Here is a 22,073-nt window from a genome sequence, read left to right as displayed (position 1 = left end):
GCAACTATAGTGTGTCAGTCTTTATTCCAAGAAATTTCATGGAATTACAGCATTTCATGGAAAAGCGAGCAGTTTAGCTTGACACCCAGACGATTGCACAAACACTTTTCCTCACAACAGTTCAGGATGCTGCAGAAGTGCTTTATGTGTGTTTATCATTTGGTCACAAAGAGAATCAAAAACATGTGTACTCAAGGGTTGAGGTTTAATGAAATAATTTTTTTTCCGTACTGTGAGTGTGTGGTAGTAAAAAGTACTATGATCAGTCGGGGTAGTGGTGCATGCCTTTAGCCCCAGCCAATCAGGAGACTGAGGCAGGAGGATTGCTTGAGCCCAGGAGTTCAAGGCTGCAGTGAGCTATGATCATGCCACTATACTCCAGCCTGGGCAACTTAGCAAGACCCCATCTCAAAAAAAAGTACAATGATTACTAGCAAAGTATGGGGCCAACGCCCTGAATCCAAGAAAAAAAGCCAACAAGTTTGCCCAACAATAACTTCGAACCAACAAGAAAAAAGGCAAAAAAAGAATCCCCTAATGGTGGTAATAACAACAACAATAACAAGAAAAGCGGTTTTAACCTAAAGAACCCCCCCCAAACCCCGCCAAACGGGGGTAAGAACGTTTCCCCAAAGGGAAGCAAGTGAAGGCCAAAAAGGGAAAAAATTCAATTACTCACATTATCCTAGGGGTAAAATGAAAACCCAAAGGGCCAAATATAGTAGATTATTTACCTGGAAATTAATATATTAGATCTAAGAAAGCTAGCCTAACTAATACTTTGATCAGGTCCTGTGAGCCTTTGTCTAATGTTTACGTGTGGTAAAGTTTAAGCATTAAGAAGTGTTTTTTAGACAATGGAGCAGAATTGAGGCTTGATGGCAGCGTGGGCTTCCCTCAATGTCTTACTTGGTTTAAGTTGATGATGATGAACTGAACACCAGGAGGAAGGGGGATCTGCAGGGAAAATGGGGAGAGGATGTGAGTGATAAGGCAGGAGAGGTGAAATATGTCACTGTGAAGTGAAACTGGTCCCAGTACGGACACGTCCACAGGGTACAGTGAAGGAGGAAGGAGATGCAGAGGTAAGTGGGCACTGGTGAGACAGAGAGCAAAGTGATGAACAGGACATGCAGAAAATAGAGACCTGGAGAGTAGGAAGAGAAAGGACAATGAGAATCAAACATACAGAAGAGCAGGGGCATGCACTGACAAAAACATCAGACCCTCCTCCAAGAGCCATGTCTCCAATGACAGCAGCATGAGAATGACCTCGGAGAGGCTGGGAGTGGAGGTGGGAAACAGGTCCGTCTTACCTTGCAAGGGGACAGGGCTTGAATAAAGAACAGAAGATGGAATATTAACTCCGTACAGAGCACACGTTGGAAACAAGCACTGGAGAGAATGCCTAAATCCAGAAAAGTGCAAAGAGGCCAGGGGACATCATCAGACACAGAACTGGACCCTGGCTCTGCTACGGATCTGCATTCACCCTGCCTAGAACAATTAATTCCACCACTCAGCCAGGGGCCCCTGTTCTCCACATATTCTGGGGGTTAGCGGCAAACCTTGGGCTCTAATACTCCAAATGAAAGTGTTTTCAAAGCTACTCAGCCCAGAGTCAATCTACCAAGGCTGCCTTTTTGATAGGAGGTAAAGGCATTATCACTGCTCTCATTTCTTTGTCTTAGAACCTAGCGTAACTGAAGACTTGAAGAATGAATAGCCACCAAGCATATGGGACACAGCTGAAAACTCTGTGACTGCCTCTGAACTCTTTAATATCCATAGGTTTCTTTCTCTCCTCCAGCAGACCAAAGGATCACATACCATCCTGTAGCAAATAGGAGTGCAAATTGTGACCTTCTTAGCATACCGAGTCCATGCTGAAAAGGACACGATTTGTACTCTTTCTATTTGTGGCTCCAATTTGTCTGTATTTCAGAATCCAGGATAAGAAAGTGTCCACCCAGAGGAGGTACAGTGCCTAGTCAAGAAAGCGAAAGACACAGAACGTGTTTATATTCACAACAACTTTAGAGAGAGTTTAAGGAATGTTAGAGAGATTGGTAAGAATGAAGGGGGTGGGGTAATTGTTTTTAAAGATATTTGGCAAAAGAAAGACAAAATGTTTATGTTGCTGAAACAAACCTTTTGGTATTGGGTGGAAAATAAAATTGAGAAGATTTGGCTAACAGAAACAGGATCCAGTCTACAAACTATCTGGAGGTTTATTATTAGTATATTAAGAGCTCAACTTGGAATCATAATGCACACCTGAGAAACAAGCAAATTTCTCTTCAGAAATATCTGAGACATAGAAGTTTCCTCCAGATTTAAATGGGACAGTAATAAAGAAAAATGAATTCTTAAAGAAATTATTATATGATGTTGGTGGATTCTGATAAAGAACTATAAAACCACTGAAAACATTTTGTATACTGTGTTTGGTTGGCCAAAACGCTTTGTACACTGACTGTATAGAGCTGTCAATAAATGCACATTTCTCAACAGTTTCATGGGTTGGGCCAAGTTAACTGTCTAGGTAATTTTTGTGCCAAGATTTGTATACATTTCAAAAAGGAAAAAAAAAGAAAACCTCATTTCAGGTAATTTGTTCTTTATTCATACCAGAAACAATTGGTTACAAAGGCTGAATTTCTCCCAAATATGTAGCTGTTCATTTCACCCAAGAGTCTTCTGAATAAAAATAATCCTCTGTCTCAGTTGGTGGGTTCTATTCTGATAAGGCAAGTAAATACATGTAATTATAAAGTTACCATTTTCAAAGAGGAGAATAATCCTTTCCTTATCCACTGGTAAAACAGCTTGTAATTATTATACAGCTGAGAACAAAGTTTTGTCCACAAAATCCTACTACATCAAGCCTGATTTGATTGATTAAGACTTTTCTCATCAGGATATTTTTAATACATTGTGGGAGGGCAACAGAATCTTTAAACTGTGGGCTACATGTTAGAGAGACTTATGGCAAGGATCCTGGATCTTCTGAATGGTCACAGAACAAACAAGAAGGCCACTGACTGTATTCACAGGAAATAGATACTAGTAACAAAATGTGCCATTGGGTTTTGAAATGTCTGCTACCTGGATCACTGAAAATCTCACAGTTCTTCAGACTGTTGTAAACATGTGGCAGCATGCCTGAAACTTAGAAAGTACTTAATAAATATTAGCAATAGAAATTATTTACCATTGTAATTCAGTCTCTGGTAACATTTTTCCATCACATCTCATTTTTAGTGTCACTTGGCTTTGTAATAGCTACTGGGATGATGAAGACCCCTTTTTACCTCACTCTCCCTAGCTAGACAATGGTGTGTGTTCTGGGAGTCTGAGCCAATTTTAATATTGATACGAATAAAGAACCTTGAGAAATTCATCCATCAAAACAGAGTATAGTGTAATGTCAGGTCAAATAGAAACTACCACTAAAAGTGTCCAAAATGTTCCCATCTGTTTGTACCACTTTATCTTTCTTTGTCCTTGCAGACAATGAAGACTTGCTCTATTTAGAAACAACAGAAGGAACCAAATCATACTCTAAGGTTGGATAAACTACAACTAAACGTAGAGAAAATTGTGGGAGAATAAGAATTTATGTTTTGACGTAGAGGAAAGCAAGTGAAAAATTTAGATGGAAGATAAAAGACATTTCCCAAAGGTCCCTGTCATTGGCAACTTTTTCTCCACTGGAAGTACTGAGAACCACTATTTGTGACAAGATATTTTTGTTTTGGTTGTTTTTCATTTTCACTGAGCTGTCCCTGCAGAAAAGCAGTTTCCTGTGCAGCCAGTTCTGCATGTGGTTTATGAAGGGCCTTTAAAAGGAGCGTAACTTCTCCTTTTGTCTGTCACATCTCTCCTTGGATGGTCCCCTGTATTCACACGTCTTTCCCTACATGCATTCTATCCAGTGTTGCAGCTTCGTCTCTGATCCTCTCCCACGCTCTTATTGAGTTCCCTTTCTGACGTTCCCAAGTCCATCAACTATGCCATCATTCTCCTGGTTCACAAATTTAAATTCCTTAGATTCCCCTTGTTCTCTCATCTCCTTTCCTCTCTGCTCTTGCATCCATATCACTTTATATCTGTGGCAATTCTGCTTGGGTTTTTGGTTCTACCTAATGTCATTAACTCGGTACCTACTCAGTTTTCCCACTCCCTTGTTTTAGCCATAACATATTGCTATAAAACCATTACTCTCTCCAGGACAGCCTTCTGATCTACCCAGGTGCTGGGCTTCAGTTTTTACCACTGTTATGACCCCAGTACCAACTCTCAGGTATGGATGATGACTTACTTGATGACTGACTTTTGATCCTCTACTCACTCCTTCCTTCTTCCTTTGCATTGATTCAAATCTTACCTATCCTCCAGACTCAACTTGAAAATTCTCCTTTTACACTACTTTGCTAACTCACATCTCTAAATCTACTATAACTATAATAGTCCATGTTGAATAAGCATAAAAGTGGGTTGTGCCAATGAAAGTGAGCTAGACACAGACTTTAATGGAAACATTATCAGGAGTCTGTATTTCCTTAGTCTAAAAAGCATTGCCTTGATTTGCATTTAGTTCCCTTTATGGATAATACCTTCTCCAAAGTTCTGCATTGTTTCACCTATGATCAGTGCCAAGAGTACAGTTATAACAGAATGCTTCATCTTCCCTTTGTTTATTATGCATGGCCAATACAATGTTGGGATAGGTCTTGTCTTGCTATGGGGCTCCTGCATTCGCAGAAATCACACATATGAATATTAGTGAGTATCCCTGGTAGTTTCACGTTGAGTGTGAGAGCCTGTACCTATCCGAGGACGTTTATCACACGATGCCAATTTCCACAAGAAGAAGAAAAGGACACCAGCTAGGACTCCAGAAATGTCCAAAGCTCTCTTCCTTTTTCTCTCTTGATAAAGATCCCAGGTTCTTATGATAAGAGAGGAGCTATAATAGTGGAAAGAGGGTAGTGGCTGAGAAAGGTCACTATGTGTATTTTTCTTTACATAAATTTGGGAGACAGTGCCCTCTTTGATCTCATCCCGAGCTATCACATTCAATTCCTTCATGATCCAGTGGACATCGTGAAGTTATCAATATTTCTGAAGATTCAGCAAACGAGTCTGGTGGCTGTCTGGGATCCCCTGATGGCTACTTCTACTAAGATGGAAGCAGTTCCTATTAGCAGGTAACACTTGTTACCGTTTTATAGATATCATCTTATATTGTTAATTTTTTCCATTTTATTTTCCCAGCCATCTAGTAACTGACATATTTTTTTACATCTCTCTTGATCCTCTTTAATGCCTAAAGCTCATTGACCTGCACATGGTATTTACTAATATACTAATTAACTAATTAAAAAACCACAGGCATAAACCTTGGAAGTACATTTACTTAAAAGATGCAAATCTGAACATCTAACAAATTTAGAAATGTCAAAGCTGCTTCTTAGTATCTCAGGCAGACCTCTGGTGCAATCAGCAGAGACTATTAAGAAAAATAATCTTTGAATGTGGTATTTTGCATATTTCAGCATGAATATCATCTGGGTATTATAAAAATTATTTAATTCTTCTGGAATACTAAGCAGAGTATGAAAATAAAAGATGCACTCCTTTAAATCTTTTAGGAGAAGTTTAAGGCAGGGTAACTAGCCTTTCTAGAAATGTATGAGTAACTAACACATTGTGGGCCGTTGTGACAACTCAGGCACAGAAAGGATCACCAGAAAGAATGGGTCAATCATAGTGTGCATTCATTTCTAGTTATTTCCAGTGACAAACAATAATATAATTTGCTAATAGAGATCTGTCCCCCTTTAAGAACAGGAGAAGAGTAGACTCTTAAAATCTGAGGGTCTCTGATCACTTTGACCCTGAAAACAGTCTGACATCAACATTTTAATCAGAAATACACCAATACTGATGCACTCATCAACTTCTTGATCAATTTTTTTTCATTGTAGCTTTGTCAGTCATTTTCCTTTTATGACTTTTATTGGGATCAATTATGCTGCATTTACACTTCTAAGAAGATGTAATTCATTGGTATGTTTTAATGTTCATATTAGGCTTTGCTGACTGGAGTGTGTGCTATTTTCATTTTTCCTTTGTGATTATTATTTCTATCAAGTCTGTATTGTGCAGATCTAAGCATGTGAGGCAGACAGTCTCAGGGAAGGAGAGAGAAAGGAGAGTGGCAGAGAGTGGAAGAAGAAAGAGATACAAAAAGAGAGGCAAGCACGGAGAACAACACAGGCTACAGCTGTTTGGGAGTCTTAATGTCAAAGGATGGGGGTACACCAGCAGGGTCAAAATATCCTTGGACTTTTTCTTGAGAAGGTCTCCAGGGAATTATGGCTCTAACACAGAGCTTGGGAAAACTGAGCTGTTCCAAGATTGATACTGTAAATGATATGGCTTGACTCTGTGTCCCCACCCAAATCCCATTTTGAATTGTAATAATCCCCACGTGTTGTGGGCGGGACCCTGTGGGAGATAATTGAATCATGGGGGTGGGTTTTTCCCGTGCTGTTCTTGTGATAGTGGATAAGCCTCACAAGATCTGATAGTTTTACAAAGGGGAATTCCCCTACACATGCTCTCTCTTGCCTGCCACCATGTAAGACGTCCCTTACTTTTCCACCATTATTGTGAGGCCTCCCAGCCATGTGTAACTGTGAGTCAATTAAACCCCTTTCCTTTATAAATTACCCATTGTTGGGTATGTCTTTATTAGCAGCGTGAGAACAGATTAATACAGTAAATGAAGACTCAGTGGGGCTGCTTGAGTATAGTAATCTGAGTTTGTTGATGAAGTATACAAGACTTTTGGATAGTTATCATATTAAAGTGTCTGCTACTGCTTTTACTGTAGTGGTTCTCAGAGTATGGTCCACAGAACTGACTTTCTCACTCCTTTGTGTTTTTTCTTGGTGCCTCTGAGACCTTCTGGCCTCTCAGGAAGGCCATCTTGATCCCACGGTGTTCCCTAACAGTCCAGATCCCATAGGTAGCCAATCTAATTAGCTTATCTAATAGCCACCACTCCCATCGTCCACAGCTCATCCAACCAAGCCATGGGGTTAGGGTCTTTGAAGGGGCCCAACAGACCCTTTTCCACCTGGGTTCTGATCCCAGTGAGAAATAAAATAGACTGAGGAAACAAAAATAGTACCTTCATCACCAAAGGAAAAAGTGGTTGGAGGATGCACCTTATTGTGTGACCAACAGTGAGCTCCTTACTCTGAGCCCCAGAATTAGGCAGCTTTGTAAACCCAGTCACAGGCACCACTGGACGTCAGTGTACTTTCCACCCCAGGATGGAACCCAAGGAGCAGAGGATGACCTGGACTCACTCTGAGTGGCATATCCCTAAAAGGAAGGCCAGAGGAAGGGGCGGGTATATCCATGCCAACTTTCTCCATTCGAGTATTCAGTCAGCTCCCTACACCATCACCAATCCCAGGTGGAGCTAGTGATAGGCAAAGAGAACAGGAGGGCTTACACTAATGACTGTCCCTCTGCATCGAAGGAAACATCCCCCAATGCACATCATCGGTCTTATCTGCCCCAGGAGTGGGCTGCCTTTGGTCGGGTGGCTGCCCCACTCTAGGCAGTGGTCATCCCTTCAGGAACAAGAGGCTGAAGTTGCTTCCCTGAGCAGCAGCTGTGGGTGTGGCCATTTTTATAAGGAGAGGTTTTAAAACTGGGCAGGTACCAGGACTGGCATATCCTGAGTGCTGCCTTATGATATCAGGACACCACTGTGTGGTCTCGGGTATCTTCTAAGTGAGTAGTCAGTTCATTTCTTCCTGCCTCAATTTCCACTTGAAAGTCATATTTGATGAGCCATCAAAAAGAGCGAGCGAGCACATAGATATCAGGAGGAGACATACAGGTGATTCAGTCTGTAGCATCTTGTAGAGGTTTAGTGTGTCCCGCTAAGACTCTTCCAGAGAGCGCCACCTTCAGGCTGTCCTGAGGCAGAACTACCTACGGGGAAAGACTTCATGAGAAATGTTTTAGATGAGGGAAGACAGCTTTCATCTCATGCCACCTTCTCTTTATTGGCAGTGGCTGCCTGAGCAGTGCTGTGCCAAGAAAGATTCTGAGGCTATATCCCAGCTCAGTGGAAAAAGAGTTCTATGATCTTTCCAACCACACATGTGGGAAGGGGTGGAGGGAGTGGAAATTCGAGCCAATATTTGCCATTGTCGATTCAAAGAGACCATAGGTGGGCTTTTTCTCTCCTAGAAGTATAGCTTCCCACCACTATATCAAGAGTCGGAAGTAGGGACTGCAAGCTTGGAAACACCAGATGAGGATGATTCTTGTCTTCACCTGGCCCTTTAGCACAAGGCCAGAAATTTGGATTGTATAGAGCAAAGGTCTGCAAACTTTTTCTGTAAAGAGCAGGATTTTAGGCTTTGTGACTGTATATTCCCTATTGTGATTACTCAGCTCTGCCATTGTAGTGTAGAAACAGCAATAGACGATAGGTAGAGGAATGGACATGGCTGTGCCACAGTAAATCTTTTTTTACTGAAAACAGATAGTGGAACAGATTTGGCCCGTGAGCTATAGCTTGCAGATCCCTGGTGTAGAGAAGAGGCCAGGAGCAAGACCTAAAATTCTGGAAAATCTTCATGTTCTCTGTGTCTAAATCTCCCTCTCCCCTAAGCTCTGAAATGTCTCATGAGAGTCAAGTAAGAATTTGGCAGGCAATATTAAGCTCTTAGAATCTGACTTCCTCCCAAGGAAAATATTAGCAATGAGGTCCACTCAGTCATTTCCCCACATAAGGACAGGATCACACTCAGTGACGCAGTGATGAGGGTGATTCTGTCTCAGGCAGTAACGGTGTACCACAGTCAGCATTTTCGACAAAAGTCTCACACTGTTAAAACTACCTTTGAAAATTTCTTAAATCATCCATAAATTCGAGTATGCATGCCTTGAAAGCTAGGAGGAAGATTCAAGGGAAGCATGAAAGGTAAATTCACATGCAGATGTCTGGGTGTATAAAACACCCCTTCTTTAAAAGAATTGTCTTATCCTTAGCAGATGATGGCGGGTAAGCACAGAAGTGTAAGGTGTTCTTGCTTGCCAGAGGGTTCATTCCATTCTAGTTTAATATTAAGGCTCCTTTAACTTTGGTTTAGTATCTATGTTGCTTTTTTTAAGGGTTAACATAATTGAAAGCATAAGCAACTAGCATAAGCTCTCAGTGAATATGTTAAACTTGATCCTAAGCCTTGCTTGCATGATCATAGCACACACACACCATTCCTTGAAACTGTGTAGAGAAGAACCTAGCCATTGGCTTCCTGCTACTGAAGCTGGGGGCTCCTTCTCTGATGGTCTGAATAACTATCACATTCCCACCCCAAGTGTTGATTTCTTCTTACTGTGCGAGAAGAAATCATCGAGGAAATTAGGTGTGGGTACAACACAGCCACACAGAATATCTTATGTCATCTTTAATCTTCATAAAATGTTAGGGGTGTGAAGCATTTAGTTAAGATACTCATTCAAGGAGAAATATAAAGCCTCAAAGCTGCAATAACTTCCCCAGGTTGTTCAGCTACTTGGGAACAGAACCGGGATTAAAATCTCAGCTTCTTCCTCTGCAAAATGGGAATAAAAATAGGGCAACTCTCTAAGGTTGTAAGGAGCCGATGAGTTTTTAAATAATTTGCAATAGTCCTTGGCTCAGTAAATGTTATCTATCCTTATTATCATCTAAACCCTTGTCGGTATCTCGACTGAGGCCACATGGATGGCTAATGATGTTGGCTGCCAAGCATGGTGCTAGGTATTTGGCACATATCATCTCAAACAAGTAAGAGCTGCTGACATAGCAGAAGTTTTCCCTCTGATTCCCAATGAATTATTCTGTTTCTGATATAAAATAACAAGGCAAAAGAGACATGAGAAGTTATCTAAATTTACAGGTCACCAAGAAAATGGACCTCCTCTATCTGATTGCCACTTGAAAGGAGACTAAGGAAGGAAGAGCAAGGGTACAGGAGCAGTGGACATTTGAGGAGGAATTTGCTGCTTTAGAGAATTTGGCTTGTTTCCACTGAATTTCCCTCTCCCAGTGGGGGGAAAAGACTCAGTTATTTCCAGCAGAGGGGCTGAAATACTTCAGGCTTTTGAGGCCATACTGTCTGCACCACAGTGACTGACCCCTCCCATTGCAAAGCACAAGCAGCCACTGATGATCTCTAAGCAAATCTGTTTGGCTGTGTTCCACGAAAAAGTTATTTATGGATGCTGGAATTTGAATTTCATGTAATTTTCATGTATCATAAAATGTTCCTGTGATTTTTTTCCTCCCAGCTATTTAAAAATGTAAACCCTATTCTTAACTTGCAGGTGATACAAAAAGAGGCAGCTGACTGGCTTTTGCCCAAAAGCTAGAACTTGCCAGCCCTGACTCGGAGCACTAGACCAAGAATCAGACCTGTCAGGGTTAACTGGTGGTTTGATCCAAGCAAATTGTCTGACATCTCGGGGCCTCATTTTCCTCTAGTGAAAATGAGAGACTTATCCTAAAGGATGCCTAGAATTCCTTCTAGCACTTAAAGGCCAGCTGCGTGGTTATGTGGCTTTGCACTCAGATGAACCTGGATTCAAGTCCTGGCTCAGCCTCTGACTTGCTGGGGATGTCAGGCCAGTTCCTAAGCCTCCCAGTGTTTTAGTTGCCTCCCCTGTAAAATGGGGATTAAAATGGTGTCGACTGTAGGGTTGCTCTGAGGATTAAGTTTCAAGATACTTGTGAACCTCTTAACTCATGTATCCAACAAACATTTGTTGCACCTAATATGTACTCCGTGAGTGCTAACTGCTGTATTCTTTTTTTAAAAACTGAATTCCTATTAAAATAATAATTTTTAAATTACAGTTTCTACGTATTTCCAGACTGGAAAATGATTTCACAGCCTTATGATAAAAGGCAGGAGGCCTTTGCACCTTGCCAACAAAATCCTGTACCATGTGCCCACTACCTTTATTTTCTCTTGTGCGTAATAAAAGCGAAGAAGAAATTTTGATAAATTAACCTTGCATCTTTGTTTACAGCTCTCTTACTCCACCCAGTGGCAGAAAGTCACTGGTAACATGCTGAGGAGGTCACGAGTTTTTAACATTTTAATAATTATTATTTATAATATCCCCTAGTAGTAGAGCAAGATTCCATTTTAAATTCATTCCCCTTTGATTTTCCATTTTTAAGGGCTGCAGTGAGTAGATAACCATTTAACTGAATGGCTTTCAACAAGCAGATATTAAGAAGTGCCTGAGGTTCCAGCAGCATGAGTTGATCAGTTATCTGTACAGGTGGTTATTAAAAGTGTTGTCCTGAAGGCTCGTTAAAAAGCAATGCAGCATTTAATAAATATTAGAACATGTCAGTAGCACCATTTAAATGTGGGAAGGAGATCAATTTCCTTTGTAATTCTGTGCACAGGCATAAACACTCTCTTTAGAACACTTAATTCCATGTCAGAGTTTAAAGCAGCTATGATAATTTCTATTTAGAAGTAAAGGCAGAGAGAGGGTTGGGGAATAGATGTCAGACACTTGATGAGTTAAGAAGAAACTAACCTTAAATACTCAAATAATATCATTTTACAAAAAAAGGAATGCACAAACTTGTGATCATTTCCAAGCCTTCCTCTAATTCTTTTCTTCCTTTTCTTTTTCGATGACCTGGTTCCACTGTCTGCTGTTTTATTTTTATTTTATTGTATTGCATTTATATTTATTTATTTATTTATTTTGAAAATAGAGACAGGGTCTCACTCTGTTGCCCAGGCTGGAGTGCAGTGGTGCAGTCACAGCTCACTGCAGCCTCGACCTCCTGGGCTCAAACGATCCTCTGACCTCAGCCTCCTGAGTAACTGGGACTACAGGCCACCATGCCCAACTGGTTTCCTTTTAACCGCTCTTCTCTGAGTGTCCCCATCTCCCCTTCCAGTTGTTCCCTCAACAGGAAGGAGGAAGCAGCTGGTTATTAACTACCGGGGCAGGGTCAGTGGGCAGTAGAGCCATGCCTTCAAGAAGAAACCAGGTTGAATGCTGCAAAGACGTGGTGCCAGCATCAGGGTACAGGCTGGTGTGTAAGGCACGTGGCAAACTCACTTTTTTCCTTTACTTTCTCTTACTCTCTACCTGTCTCTTTATTTTCATATGTCTATTCCTTTTTGGGCTATTCCCCATGCCTCTGTCTCTTGTCTCTCTCTTCATTTGTCTCTCTCTGTCTCTCTCTCTCTCTCTCTGTGTGTCTCTCTCTCTCTCTCTCTCTCTCTCTGTGTGTCTCTCTCTCTCTCTCTCTCTCTCTCTCTCTCTCTTTCTCCTCTCTGTCTCTCTCTACTCCCTTCCCCTTCTGTAACAAGTTTCTGCCTGGTCACAATGGCTCTGCATATGACCCATTTCTCATCACAGATGAGCTTTGTATTTGAACATGAGAATCCCTTCAAAAACTGCTTAGTTCTGAGCATGCCTAGTATATGCTTAATAATTAAGGCTGTAATTAAAGCGTAACTGCAAGTGTAATTAAAATTCATTTTTGTGGATCCTAGAATTATGAAGCAATTAGGCATTTTCACGCGGCACTGAAGGAGCAGCTGGGAGGAGAGAAGGGCTCTGGTTTTCTGGGAAGCTGCTCCCTCCCCTTTCTTCCCCTGGCCCTGTCCACCAGTGTTAGCCTCGAGCAAGGCCTCACTTGTCTGGGGCACCCCCAGAACTGCTACAGGTTGGGAGGAGTAGTAACAGCTTGGAGTCCTCACTTAGGGCAGTAAGCACAGCCAGCTCTTCCTGGGCCCTTCCTAGCGAAAGGAACCACTCCCAAAACCCCTGGGGAATCCTGAGAGGACCCCCAAAAAATCCCTCCTGATTGCACCTTGAGCAGTTTGGGGTATCTATTTCAACCCTTTAGGAAAGGGTTGTTAGGACAGCAGGGAGATCTGTCAAAAAGTACCCACCCACTCCTTGTCAAGCACACTGTGTGTGGGAACCCATCTGGAGTTACCCCATCAGTCAGCATGTACTGCTAGCTAACAGATATTGGGAGGTATCTGGTGAGCAAGCCTGACAAAGGAAAGTGGATGTTTGGAGGGGACGAGGGAAACATCGGTGAGCCATCCCAATAAGTCTTCATCCTTGGTAAGATTTTAGAAATACAAGGTACTCCAGAAGTTCATTGTACCAGCCCCTGCTTTAGTTGGGGCATGGGGAGGTGGTGATAAGAAAGACATCCCTAAAGAAATGCCGTTTAACAGATGCCTTGTGAATGAATGGTGTCAGCTCAGCAGAGAGAGGTATCAGCCCAAGAGAGCTCTGGGTGGAGAGCCCAGCAAGGGCAGTGGCCCTGCACATCTGGGTGCTCATGAATTTCCAAATCATTTCTTTTCCCTTGGGAATACTGGTGCTAAGTTGGGTGCTAAAGAGGATATTAATTAAGGAACTAAATTATTTAGATTACTTGGTTGCAAGGAAGCAGAACTCATTAAAGTTATCTCAAAAAGTTAAGAAGATCAAGAGCTCATTTCATCCATAAACATGCAAAGGAACTCAGGTGAAACTGAATAAGAAGTTCCCTGAATAGGCGGGAACCGTGATAAAAACTAGTCTCCAGAAAGAGCAGGATCTGAGATGGAGGAAGACATCAGGAGCACCACTCCTGCACCTATCTGGAGGTCTTGGAGCTATGTTGAGATTGGAAGGTGCTCAAAAAAAGAAAGGAAGAGGGAGAAGAGCCTAGTCCATGTCTCTGCAGGAGGAGACAGAAATTTACACATGGGGCATGGTGGCTCATGCCTCTAATCTCAGACTTTGAGAGGCTGAGGTGGGTGGATCACTTGAGGTCAGGAGTTTAAGATCAGCCTGGCCAACATGGTGAGACCCTATCTCTACTAAAAATACAAAAATTGCCTGGGAGAGGTGGCCACTGCCTCTAATCTCAGCTACTCAGGAGGCTGAGGCAGGAGAATTGCTTGAACCAGGGAGTTGAAGGTTGCAGTGAGCCGAGATCACGCCACTGCACTCCAGCCTGGGTGACAGAGCAAGACTCTGTCTAAAACAAAATTTACACATGTAACTGTCATTTACCTTCTGGTCCAAAGACTGATTTGCTCCTGTGTCCATCAGGGCTTTTGCTTCACACTCTGTCATTACTCCATGAAAGCCGTGCTTATTGATTAATGTCTAAATTCCTTAGCCTGGTATCTACCACCTGCCACAGTCAAATGAATCAAAATGCACACAGGTTGTATTAATGAAATAATAAATTTTTACATCTGCATTACTTATCTATCAGTGCTTAACAAATTACCCCAAAATTTAGCAGCTTAACAAAAAGAACAGTTATTATCTCACAGTTTCTGTAGTCAGGAATCTGGGTGTGGCTTAGGTGGATCCTCTCACTCAGGGTCTCTCACAATGCTGCAATCACAGTGTCAGCCGGGCTGCAGACATCTCAAGGCTTGACTAAGGAAGAATTTGCTTCCAAGATCACTTGTATGGTTGTTGGCCGGATGCACTTCCTCCTTGGCTATTAGACCCAGAGCCTCAGTTTCTCATCAGCCGTTGGCCAGAGGTTACCCTCAGTTCCTTGCCAGGTGAGCCTCTCCAGAGGGCAGCTCAGAGCAGGGTAGTTTGCTTCATCAGAGTGAACAAAGAGTCAAAGGGAGCAAGACTGAAGCTACAGGCTTTTGTAACCTAGTCTCAGAAGTGACATTCCATCACTTTTGCCATGTTCTTATCTGTTAGAAGCAAGGCTCTGCGTCCAGATCATACTTAAGGGGGACAGATTCTACAAAGATGTGACTACCAGGAGGCAGGAGTGATTGATCTTTGAAAGCCATTTTAGAAGCTGCCTTCCACAGCATTTACAAAGTCATATGTTAGTCAAAATAATGCTAGCTCCTTCTATAACAACAGAAGAATGCAGAAATTTCAGAGTCTTAACATTATAGAAGGGTCTTTCTCATTCCCATAAGGTCTAAGAGGGTGAGTGGGTAGGATGCTTGGCTCCACAGAGTTATTAAAGTATCCAGGCTGGAGGGGTCATTGCCATCTTCAAAAAGTGACTTGGCTGGGCGCAAGGCTCATGCCTTTCATCCCAGCACTTTGGGAGGCCAAGGCAGATGGATTTCTTGAGCTTAGGAGTTCAGGACCAGCCTGGGCAAAGTGGAAAAACCCCATCTCTACAAAAAATAGCTGGGCATGGTGGTGCGTGCCTTTAGTTTCAGCTACTTAGGAGGCTGAGGTGGGAGGATCACTTGGACCCCGGAGGTTGAGGCTGCAGTGAGCTGAGATCGCACCACTGCACTCCATCTTGCGTGACAGAGCGAGAGCCTGTCTCAAAAACAAAAAACAAGACAAAACACAACCAAAACCAAAAAGGTGACTTCCAGGGCTGCCCCAACTAGGAACACTCCAGAAAGCACACGGGGAAAACAGAGTATGAAGAGTCCCTTTGGAGATTGTCATGGCCATGTGACATTCCTTTGACCAGAACTCAGTCACATGTCCCCTTCGAGATGCAAGGGGGCCTGGGAAATGTAGTTTCTGGCTGGGCAGCTGCTTTCCAGCAATAGCACTCCACTGCAGAAGAGGTGCAGGAGTCTGTGGTGGAGAACCAGCCAGGCCTGCCACAGATACTGCACCATTTACAAAAAATGCTTTTACACTCATTATTTCATTTGTTTCTCATCACAATCTGTACCATCAGCTCTACTGTCCTCATTTTACAAGCAGAGAAGCAGACTAGCATATCTTTAGAACATGCAGGGTTTATAATTACAGAGAACAGTTCAAGTCCCATTTCTGCCACTATGGAAAAGTGACTATGGAAAAGTTATTTAACTTCTCTATGCCTCAGTTACCTTATCTGTAAAATAGGAACAATAGGACTACTCATAGTTTTTGTAAAGATTTCATATGCTGTGTGTAAATTACTTAGCACTGTGCCTGGCATAGATAAACACTTAATGATATTAGTTCTGGGGAAGATTATGAGGATGATAGTGCTCTGTATGGAGACAAAAGTTAAGGCTCAAAGAAGTTAAATGATTTACCCAAAACTACATAACAAGTACATGGCAGAGCCACGATGGGGATTTTAGGTAGCCACTTCCCACATTTTATGCTGTCACTTTCCAGAGAGGCCTTTCACCAGCTTCCTCTGTAAATACAGGAGTAGGTGAGCCTTAAGCTGAAGACGCAGTGCCAAGCGTTCGTCTTCACTGCTGCTTGGGTAGACCCAGGGTCCCAGGAGAATCAGTGCTGCATCGTCTTTTCAATCCACCAGTTCCTATTTAACCCAGCATTTGTCTCTTTATACGAAACGTGCTGACCCAGTGCCTCTTTTTATTTACACTCTTTGTGGTAAGGCAAGTTCTCCAAGGCCTATATTTCAAGGTCTTTGTTTATAAATAGGCTCTGTCTTGCCAACTAGATAAAAGGACAGGAAATGATATAGCGTGAGATATTTCATTAGACACTTAAATTCTATTACATTTCTCCTACATTTCTCCTAAAGGAGTTGTTCACTCTAATAGGGCAGAAAAGCAGTTCTCATGTTAAATAGTCCCCAGGCACACCTTTGAATGAGATGACTTGGCCAGAAGATACTCCAGGTCCACCAGGAACAGTCAAGAGATTGCCATCAGAGGCTGCATTGCCCGTTTTGAAGGGCTCAGCCCATTTCATTTTACAGAGTGAGGAGAAGGCAGAAATGGACATGCTGGATGCTGCCAGAGTCTTCACAGCAATGGATTTGTAGGCACAGCTAGGCAGATTCTCAGAACTTCCTTTCTCAAATCAGGTCATAGCCCAAACCCATGATGACGTCCGAGAGGGCTTTAAGACAGGTGACTTCTGGTATGGGCCAAAACCACATTAGATCCACATGGCTGCGATTATCAGCAGACATCTCAGCTTCCATCAGTAAAACATGTTCATTTCCCTCTTGCGAGCCCTTGCTTTCATCTTCATTTCTAGCTGGACCACAGCGTGAGATAAATTTCATCACATGATCTTTTCTGTCAGCAACCTTGATCAGAACCTATATTTAATTCATTTCCTAGTGAAAAGCTGTAGACAGGTGAGTCTTGTGTATCCTCGTGCAAACTTCATAAGGCGCCACCTCTAGTTTCATTCAGTGATTGTTCCCTGTTCTCCTTCTAGGAACCAACGTCCAAGAGGCCCAGAAGATACTCAGCAACAGCGGACTTCCCATTACTTCAGCCGTTGACCTGGAGGATGCAGCCAAGAAGGCTGTGGCCAGTGTGGCCAAGAAGTGATGTCTTTGTCCTGATCCGATGGAGAAAGAAAGCCTTTTTTCCATAAAAAGGGATGATTCATCATTGTGAAAGAAATGGTTATCTCATTGGGGAAGAAAAGGTGGGGGAGAAGGCAAGAATCACTGAAAAATCTTAAATCTCTGTTTTCTGGAATAAGAGATCTAGACAGCCTAAATCTGATTTTAGTCTTTATAAAAATAATGTCTTGAGTTCTCATACTTTTCTGTCACTGCAAGCCTGCCCAGTAGGCAGTGTTTTGCAGACTTTGGGGAGTGGTCTGTGTGGCCAAATATCGTGTGTATAGTCAGACTTTGAAATCAGGTCCTGCTTCATTTACAAGAATTTTGGTGGGCATCTAATCCTACATAATGCAACAGAAAAACAGACCATTTAAAAACTCAGACACGATTATATTTAATATATTAATTACTAAAAAGGCACAAGATTACACTGAACACATTAGCTACTAAAAGGCACTGCTAAGACATTCAAGCAAATAACTATTACACACTGCAGCAGATTTTACAGGTTTCTAATTCCAACATATGTCTGAAAAATCCATGAGTGTTCCAAAATATATTTAATAATGGAAGGTCTGCATTAATATACCATCCATGTGTTTTTACCATTTGCCTTAATATTGAATATACTGTTTACCTCACTCTAAAAAGAAAACCAGAAGCCTTATTTGTGATTTTGGAGTGGAAGCTTCCATTTTTGTGTCAAAAATGAATCCTGATTCTTATGGAAATCTCTGTTATTAAGTCATTTCAAGATGAGACAACACTGAAGATCAGATTGTATTGGGTATCAGTATCTTCTCTCCTCATTTATCTCTTACTCCTCATCCTCCCAGAATCTATCCGTTTATGATAGAAAGATGGGAACCTTATTTGAATGTGGGTTTTTTTCCATGATTGTCCAATTTTGTTGTGGGAAAGGATTTGCATAAAGTTTTTGTTTAAATTTTGGTAGATTTTTATCTATACAAATTTAAATAAAATTATGTTTTGTAAGCTGAAGCATTTGTGTGTATTTCTCATTTTAGTCAATTTTATTCCTCAAACAATTTTTTTTCTACAAAGACACTAGCCTTAGTGTCTTAGGTATGTCTCTAAAATTTGATAATTTGGGTCATTCCAGGATTATTCCAGCTTCACTCAACTTTATCAGATACCCATTTCTGTGTTAGGAGATTGTTGAATGCATAAAAGTTATACACAAACCAGAATCCCAGAAATGTATCTCAGATGTCTGACAGTTTAAACTGTGATGTCAGTCTGCAAAGGGAGTAACGCAAAGGGAGATACCAGTATAAACTCCTTCCATTTAGCAAGGCTCAATTGCCACCATTAATTTTCCTTTCAATATATAAATATGTAGCAGACCAAACATTTTTGTTTTTTTACCAGCTTACATTGTTCTTATAAATTTCATGTGTGGACCAAAGTATAGAAGTCATTATTGTTTAGAGCCATGTTTGCCATGGAGAAATAAACTATTTGATAGATCAGTCTTACATCTTTTCTTAATGCCTATGCAATGAATGAAAAATATTAACGTCTTCTTAGGTGTGTTTTGGTTTTTGATAGCTTAATCACTAGTTGGTGTAGTAAAAAACAAAAACCTGTATTACGTCAACTAGACATTTTAAATGTTTTGATCTCTGAAGAGGACTATGAATCACTATGTTGAATCACAATCAGTGATGTTTCCAGTCAATCCAATTTGGAGGAGGGGATAGAGCAATTAAATCATTTATGTGATTATTTCATAAAAGGGTTAATAACAAGCAAATAGCCTTTTATTTTCAAATAAGCTCAAAGCCATCAGAGCTTGTTCTTTTTGCATCCTTAGCCTAGCTTGTCTCTATTAGTTTTATTCTCAGGCAGGCCATTTTTACAGGTGAATAATGGCTGCTGGCCATTACATGTGAGGTTCTCAAACGTAGGATCCTCAGAAGAGAAAGAGAGAGTGGGAGGAGAGGGAAAGAGAAAATAAATGAGCAAATAAGTGAAAGAAAGAGTAATATTGGGAGGAAGGAGAGAGGAAGGAAAGAAGCTTCTCTCGGTAACTCTAAGACACCTCCCAAAATTGAGTCTTTATGACTCCAGTGATCAATTTCAGGTCAGTAACCTATTTCTGAACCAGGCCGTGGTTCATTTACAAGAATTTTTGTGGTCTTCTGTATAATAAATATATTACAGGCCATAAAAAACTCAGACTAGTTTACATTTAACGTATTAACTACCTGATATGGTTTGGCTGTGTCCCCACCCAAAATCTCATCTTGAATTGTAATCAATGTTTTTGATTGTTTTGGCTTTGAGCTTATTTGAAAATAAAAGGCTATGTACTTGTTATTAACCCTTTTATGAAATAATCACATAAATGATTTACTTGCTTTATCCCCTCCTCCAAGAATGAGATTACAATTCTTCTATATTTTATTTTCATATCTCTTCCTCTCAGTTTTCTCTCTGAGGAAAAAAAATGTCATGAAGAATTATATTGTTTTTTAAGTGCAAAACCTTGATAAAAATGAGAAGGAAGATTATTTTTTCACACTACTAAAGTAAATATTTGAATGTCTGATTGTGATCATTTGTAGGATAAACTATGTTCAAAAATAAGTGAGAAAATATATATCATAGTGGGGAAAAAACAACGTGGGGAAGTGAAAAGGATATGTTCTTTCATATCTTTATAGATCTGGAGTTGGCAACTAAGACCCAAGGGTCTATTTTAGTAAATTAAGTTTTATTGTCACAGACACACCCATTTGTGTGCCTGTTGTCTGTGGCTACTTTCGTGTTACACAGCAGAGTTGAGTAGTTGTGATAGAAACCTTATGACCCTAAAATGTTTCCTCTTTGCCCCTTTACATAAAAGGTTTGCCAACCCCAGCTCTAGATAAATAAATAAAATACAACATTGCCCCCAAAATGACAGCAACGGAATATTGTTTTCAAACCTGGAAAAGGTAGATTTAGGCATTAAAGTGAAACAGAAATGGAAAAGTAGGGAATATGATCTTTGATCTTTCCATTTTAAACCCTGTGAGAGCTACAAAAAGTCTACAAAAAGCCACTTGCCAATGAAAACCATTTCAGTTTTGTTAGTTTGTGTCTTTCCATCACCACAAGAACTGTCTGCAGTAACTCCTGCACTTTTGAACATATGCTCTTCTTAACTGCTTACAGGTGCATTGGAATAATACCAAATCATGGCTATGAATATTAAACTACCAAAGGGCTGCACCCATCAACTAACACATCCTCAAAGTGATCCTTGCTAGTGATTATGTCATGTATTGTTTAGTCTTGGGGTCCTGGGAATATAAAGAGAAAGCAAGGAAAAAAAAGTAACTTCAGTGTACCTGATCCCCACCACATTACTGCAAAGGCAATATCCATTTTACCGGTGAGGAAATTGTGACAAAGTGAGATGAAGTTTCTCCTCTCAAGTTTCATAGTTAATGGCAAAGATTTTGGCTTCTGGACTTTGGGTTCTTGTTTAATTCTATCATTTCTTCTGTTGTCCAATAGAACTTTCTGTATGATGGCAATGGTAAATACCAGTGCAGTCCAACATATAGTTATCCATCACATGTGACTGTTGAGCATCCTGGGAACTGAATTTTAAAGTCTAATGCTAATTAATTGATAATCACATGTTGCTAGTGGCTGCCATATTAGACAGTATAGCTCTCTGGTCTAAATCTCCTGGGTATTAGGATGCATTACTTTCACTTCAGAGAGGCTCACATTGATTAATTGCTTTCTGTGTGCCAGGAACTTTACCTATGCTATCCTAATTAATCCTCTTTAGCAACTCTATGAATCTATCATTGTTGTTTTACTGGTGAGAACATTGTAACTCAGAGAATTTAGGCAACATGACCAAGAGCACAAAACTAGCATGTGGCTAGTCAGGATTGAAACTGGGTTTTCTGAGTCAAAAGCTGCTGGTCTTTGTTTTGTACCTGTGGGGCCTCAAATTCACAAAGGTTGTGCCACTTATGATCGTTTGAAAGAATGTTGGAGGCAAAGACATTTACCAAGCTGGGTTCTTGAATGTATTGCTTGCCCTGTGTATCTCATACTTTGGGAAGCAAGGTTTAGAAGCAGAAAGATCACCATAAGCAACTGGCAGGTCATATGAACTACAATGTGAATTGCACCTCCTGGACTTACACAAGGCATAAGGCAAGGGCCATTCTCTAGGGATCTAATTCCAAGTGCCTTCTCTTTAACAGTGCCTTCCCAATATCTATAACCATGACCATCCAAAAGACAAAAGGCAGAGGGGCAGAAGAGATAAAGCCTGGAGGCAGTTTTATCATATTAGGAGAAAATTTAGTTTGCAGCCTTTACCCTTCTTCTGGAGAAGTTTAGGTCCAGCAGTCTTATCTCAATTTTCATATTCTAAGTAGACCAGGAGCAATTCCTAGGCACCTTATGCCAAATTTCACAAATCCAGAATTAATTAAATTGTATATGCCAGCTATGGGATATATATAATTGTCAGGTTTTTGTTGTTGTTGTTGTTGTTGTTCTTGTTCCTTCCTTGTGTTTGTAGAGGCAGCAAAACAGAGGCATGTTTATTGGGAGCTCTCCTAATTCCTTTCCTAGCTAGGGGAGAAAAAAAATAAAAGTAAGCCATGATGTAGTAGTCATTAACACATCTGTTTTCAAACATCAGACAATGGGAGAGACTAGAAGATTTGAA

The 22,073-nt window shown here is 41.0% G+C and overlaps 1 protein-coding gene across 1 annotated transcript in view; it reads left to right on the top strand.

Annotated features, from left to right (window-relative positions):
* The window catches only part of SUCLG2 (succinate-CoA ligase, GDP-forming, beta subunit), a 296,753-nt gene extending 278,391 nt beyond the window's left edge, over window positions 1-18,362 (top strand). The window contains exon 11 of the mRNA XM_011980355.1: window positions 17,227-18,362. Within this exon, the coding sequence (XP_011835745.1) occupies window positions 17,227-17,342 (116 nt within the window). The 3' untranslated portion in view covers window positions 17,343-18,362. The remainder of the gene's footprint in view (window positions 1-17,226) is intronic.
* Window positions 18,363-22,073: the final 3,711 nt, after the last annotated feature.

Source organism: Mandrillus leucophaeus, unplaced genomic scaffold (genome assembly GCF_000951045.1).
Source record: "Mandrillus leucophaeus isolate KB7577 unplaced genomic scaffold, Mleu.le_1.0 Scaffold210, whole genome shotgun sequence".
Lineage (NCBI taxonomy): Eukaryota > Metazoa > Chordata > Mammalia > Primates > Cercopithecidae > Mandrillus > Mandrillus leucophaeus.
The sequence above is the reverse complement of the archived record's forward strand: the minus strand, read 5'-3'. Positions and strand labels throughout refer to the sequence as shown.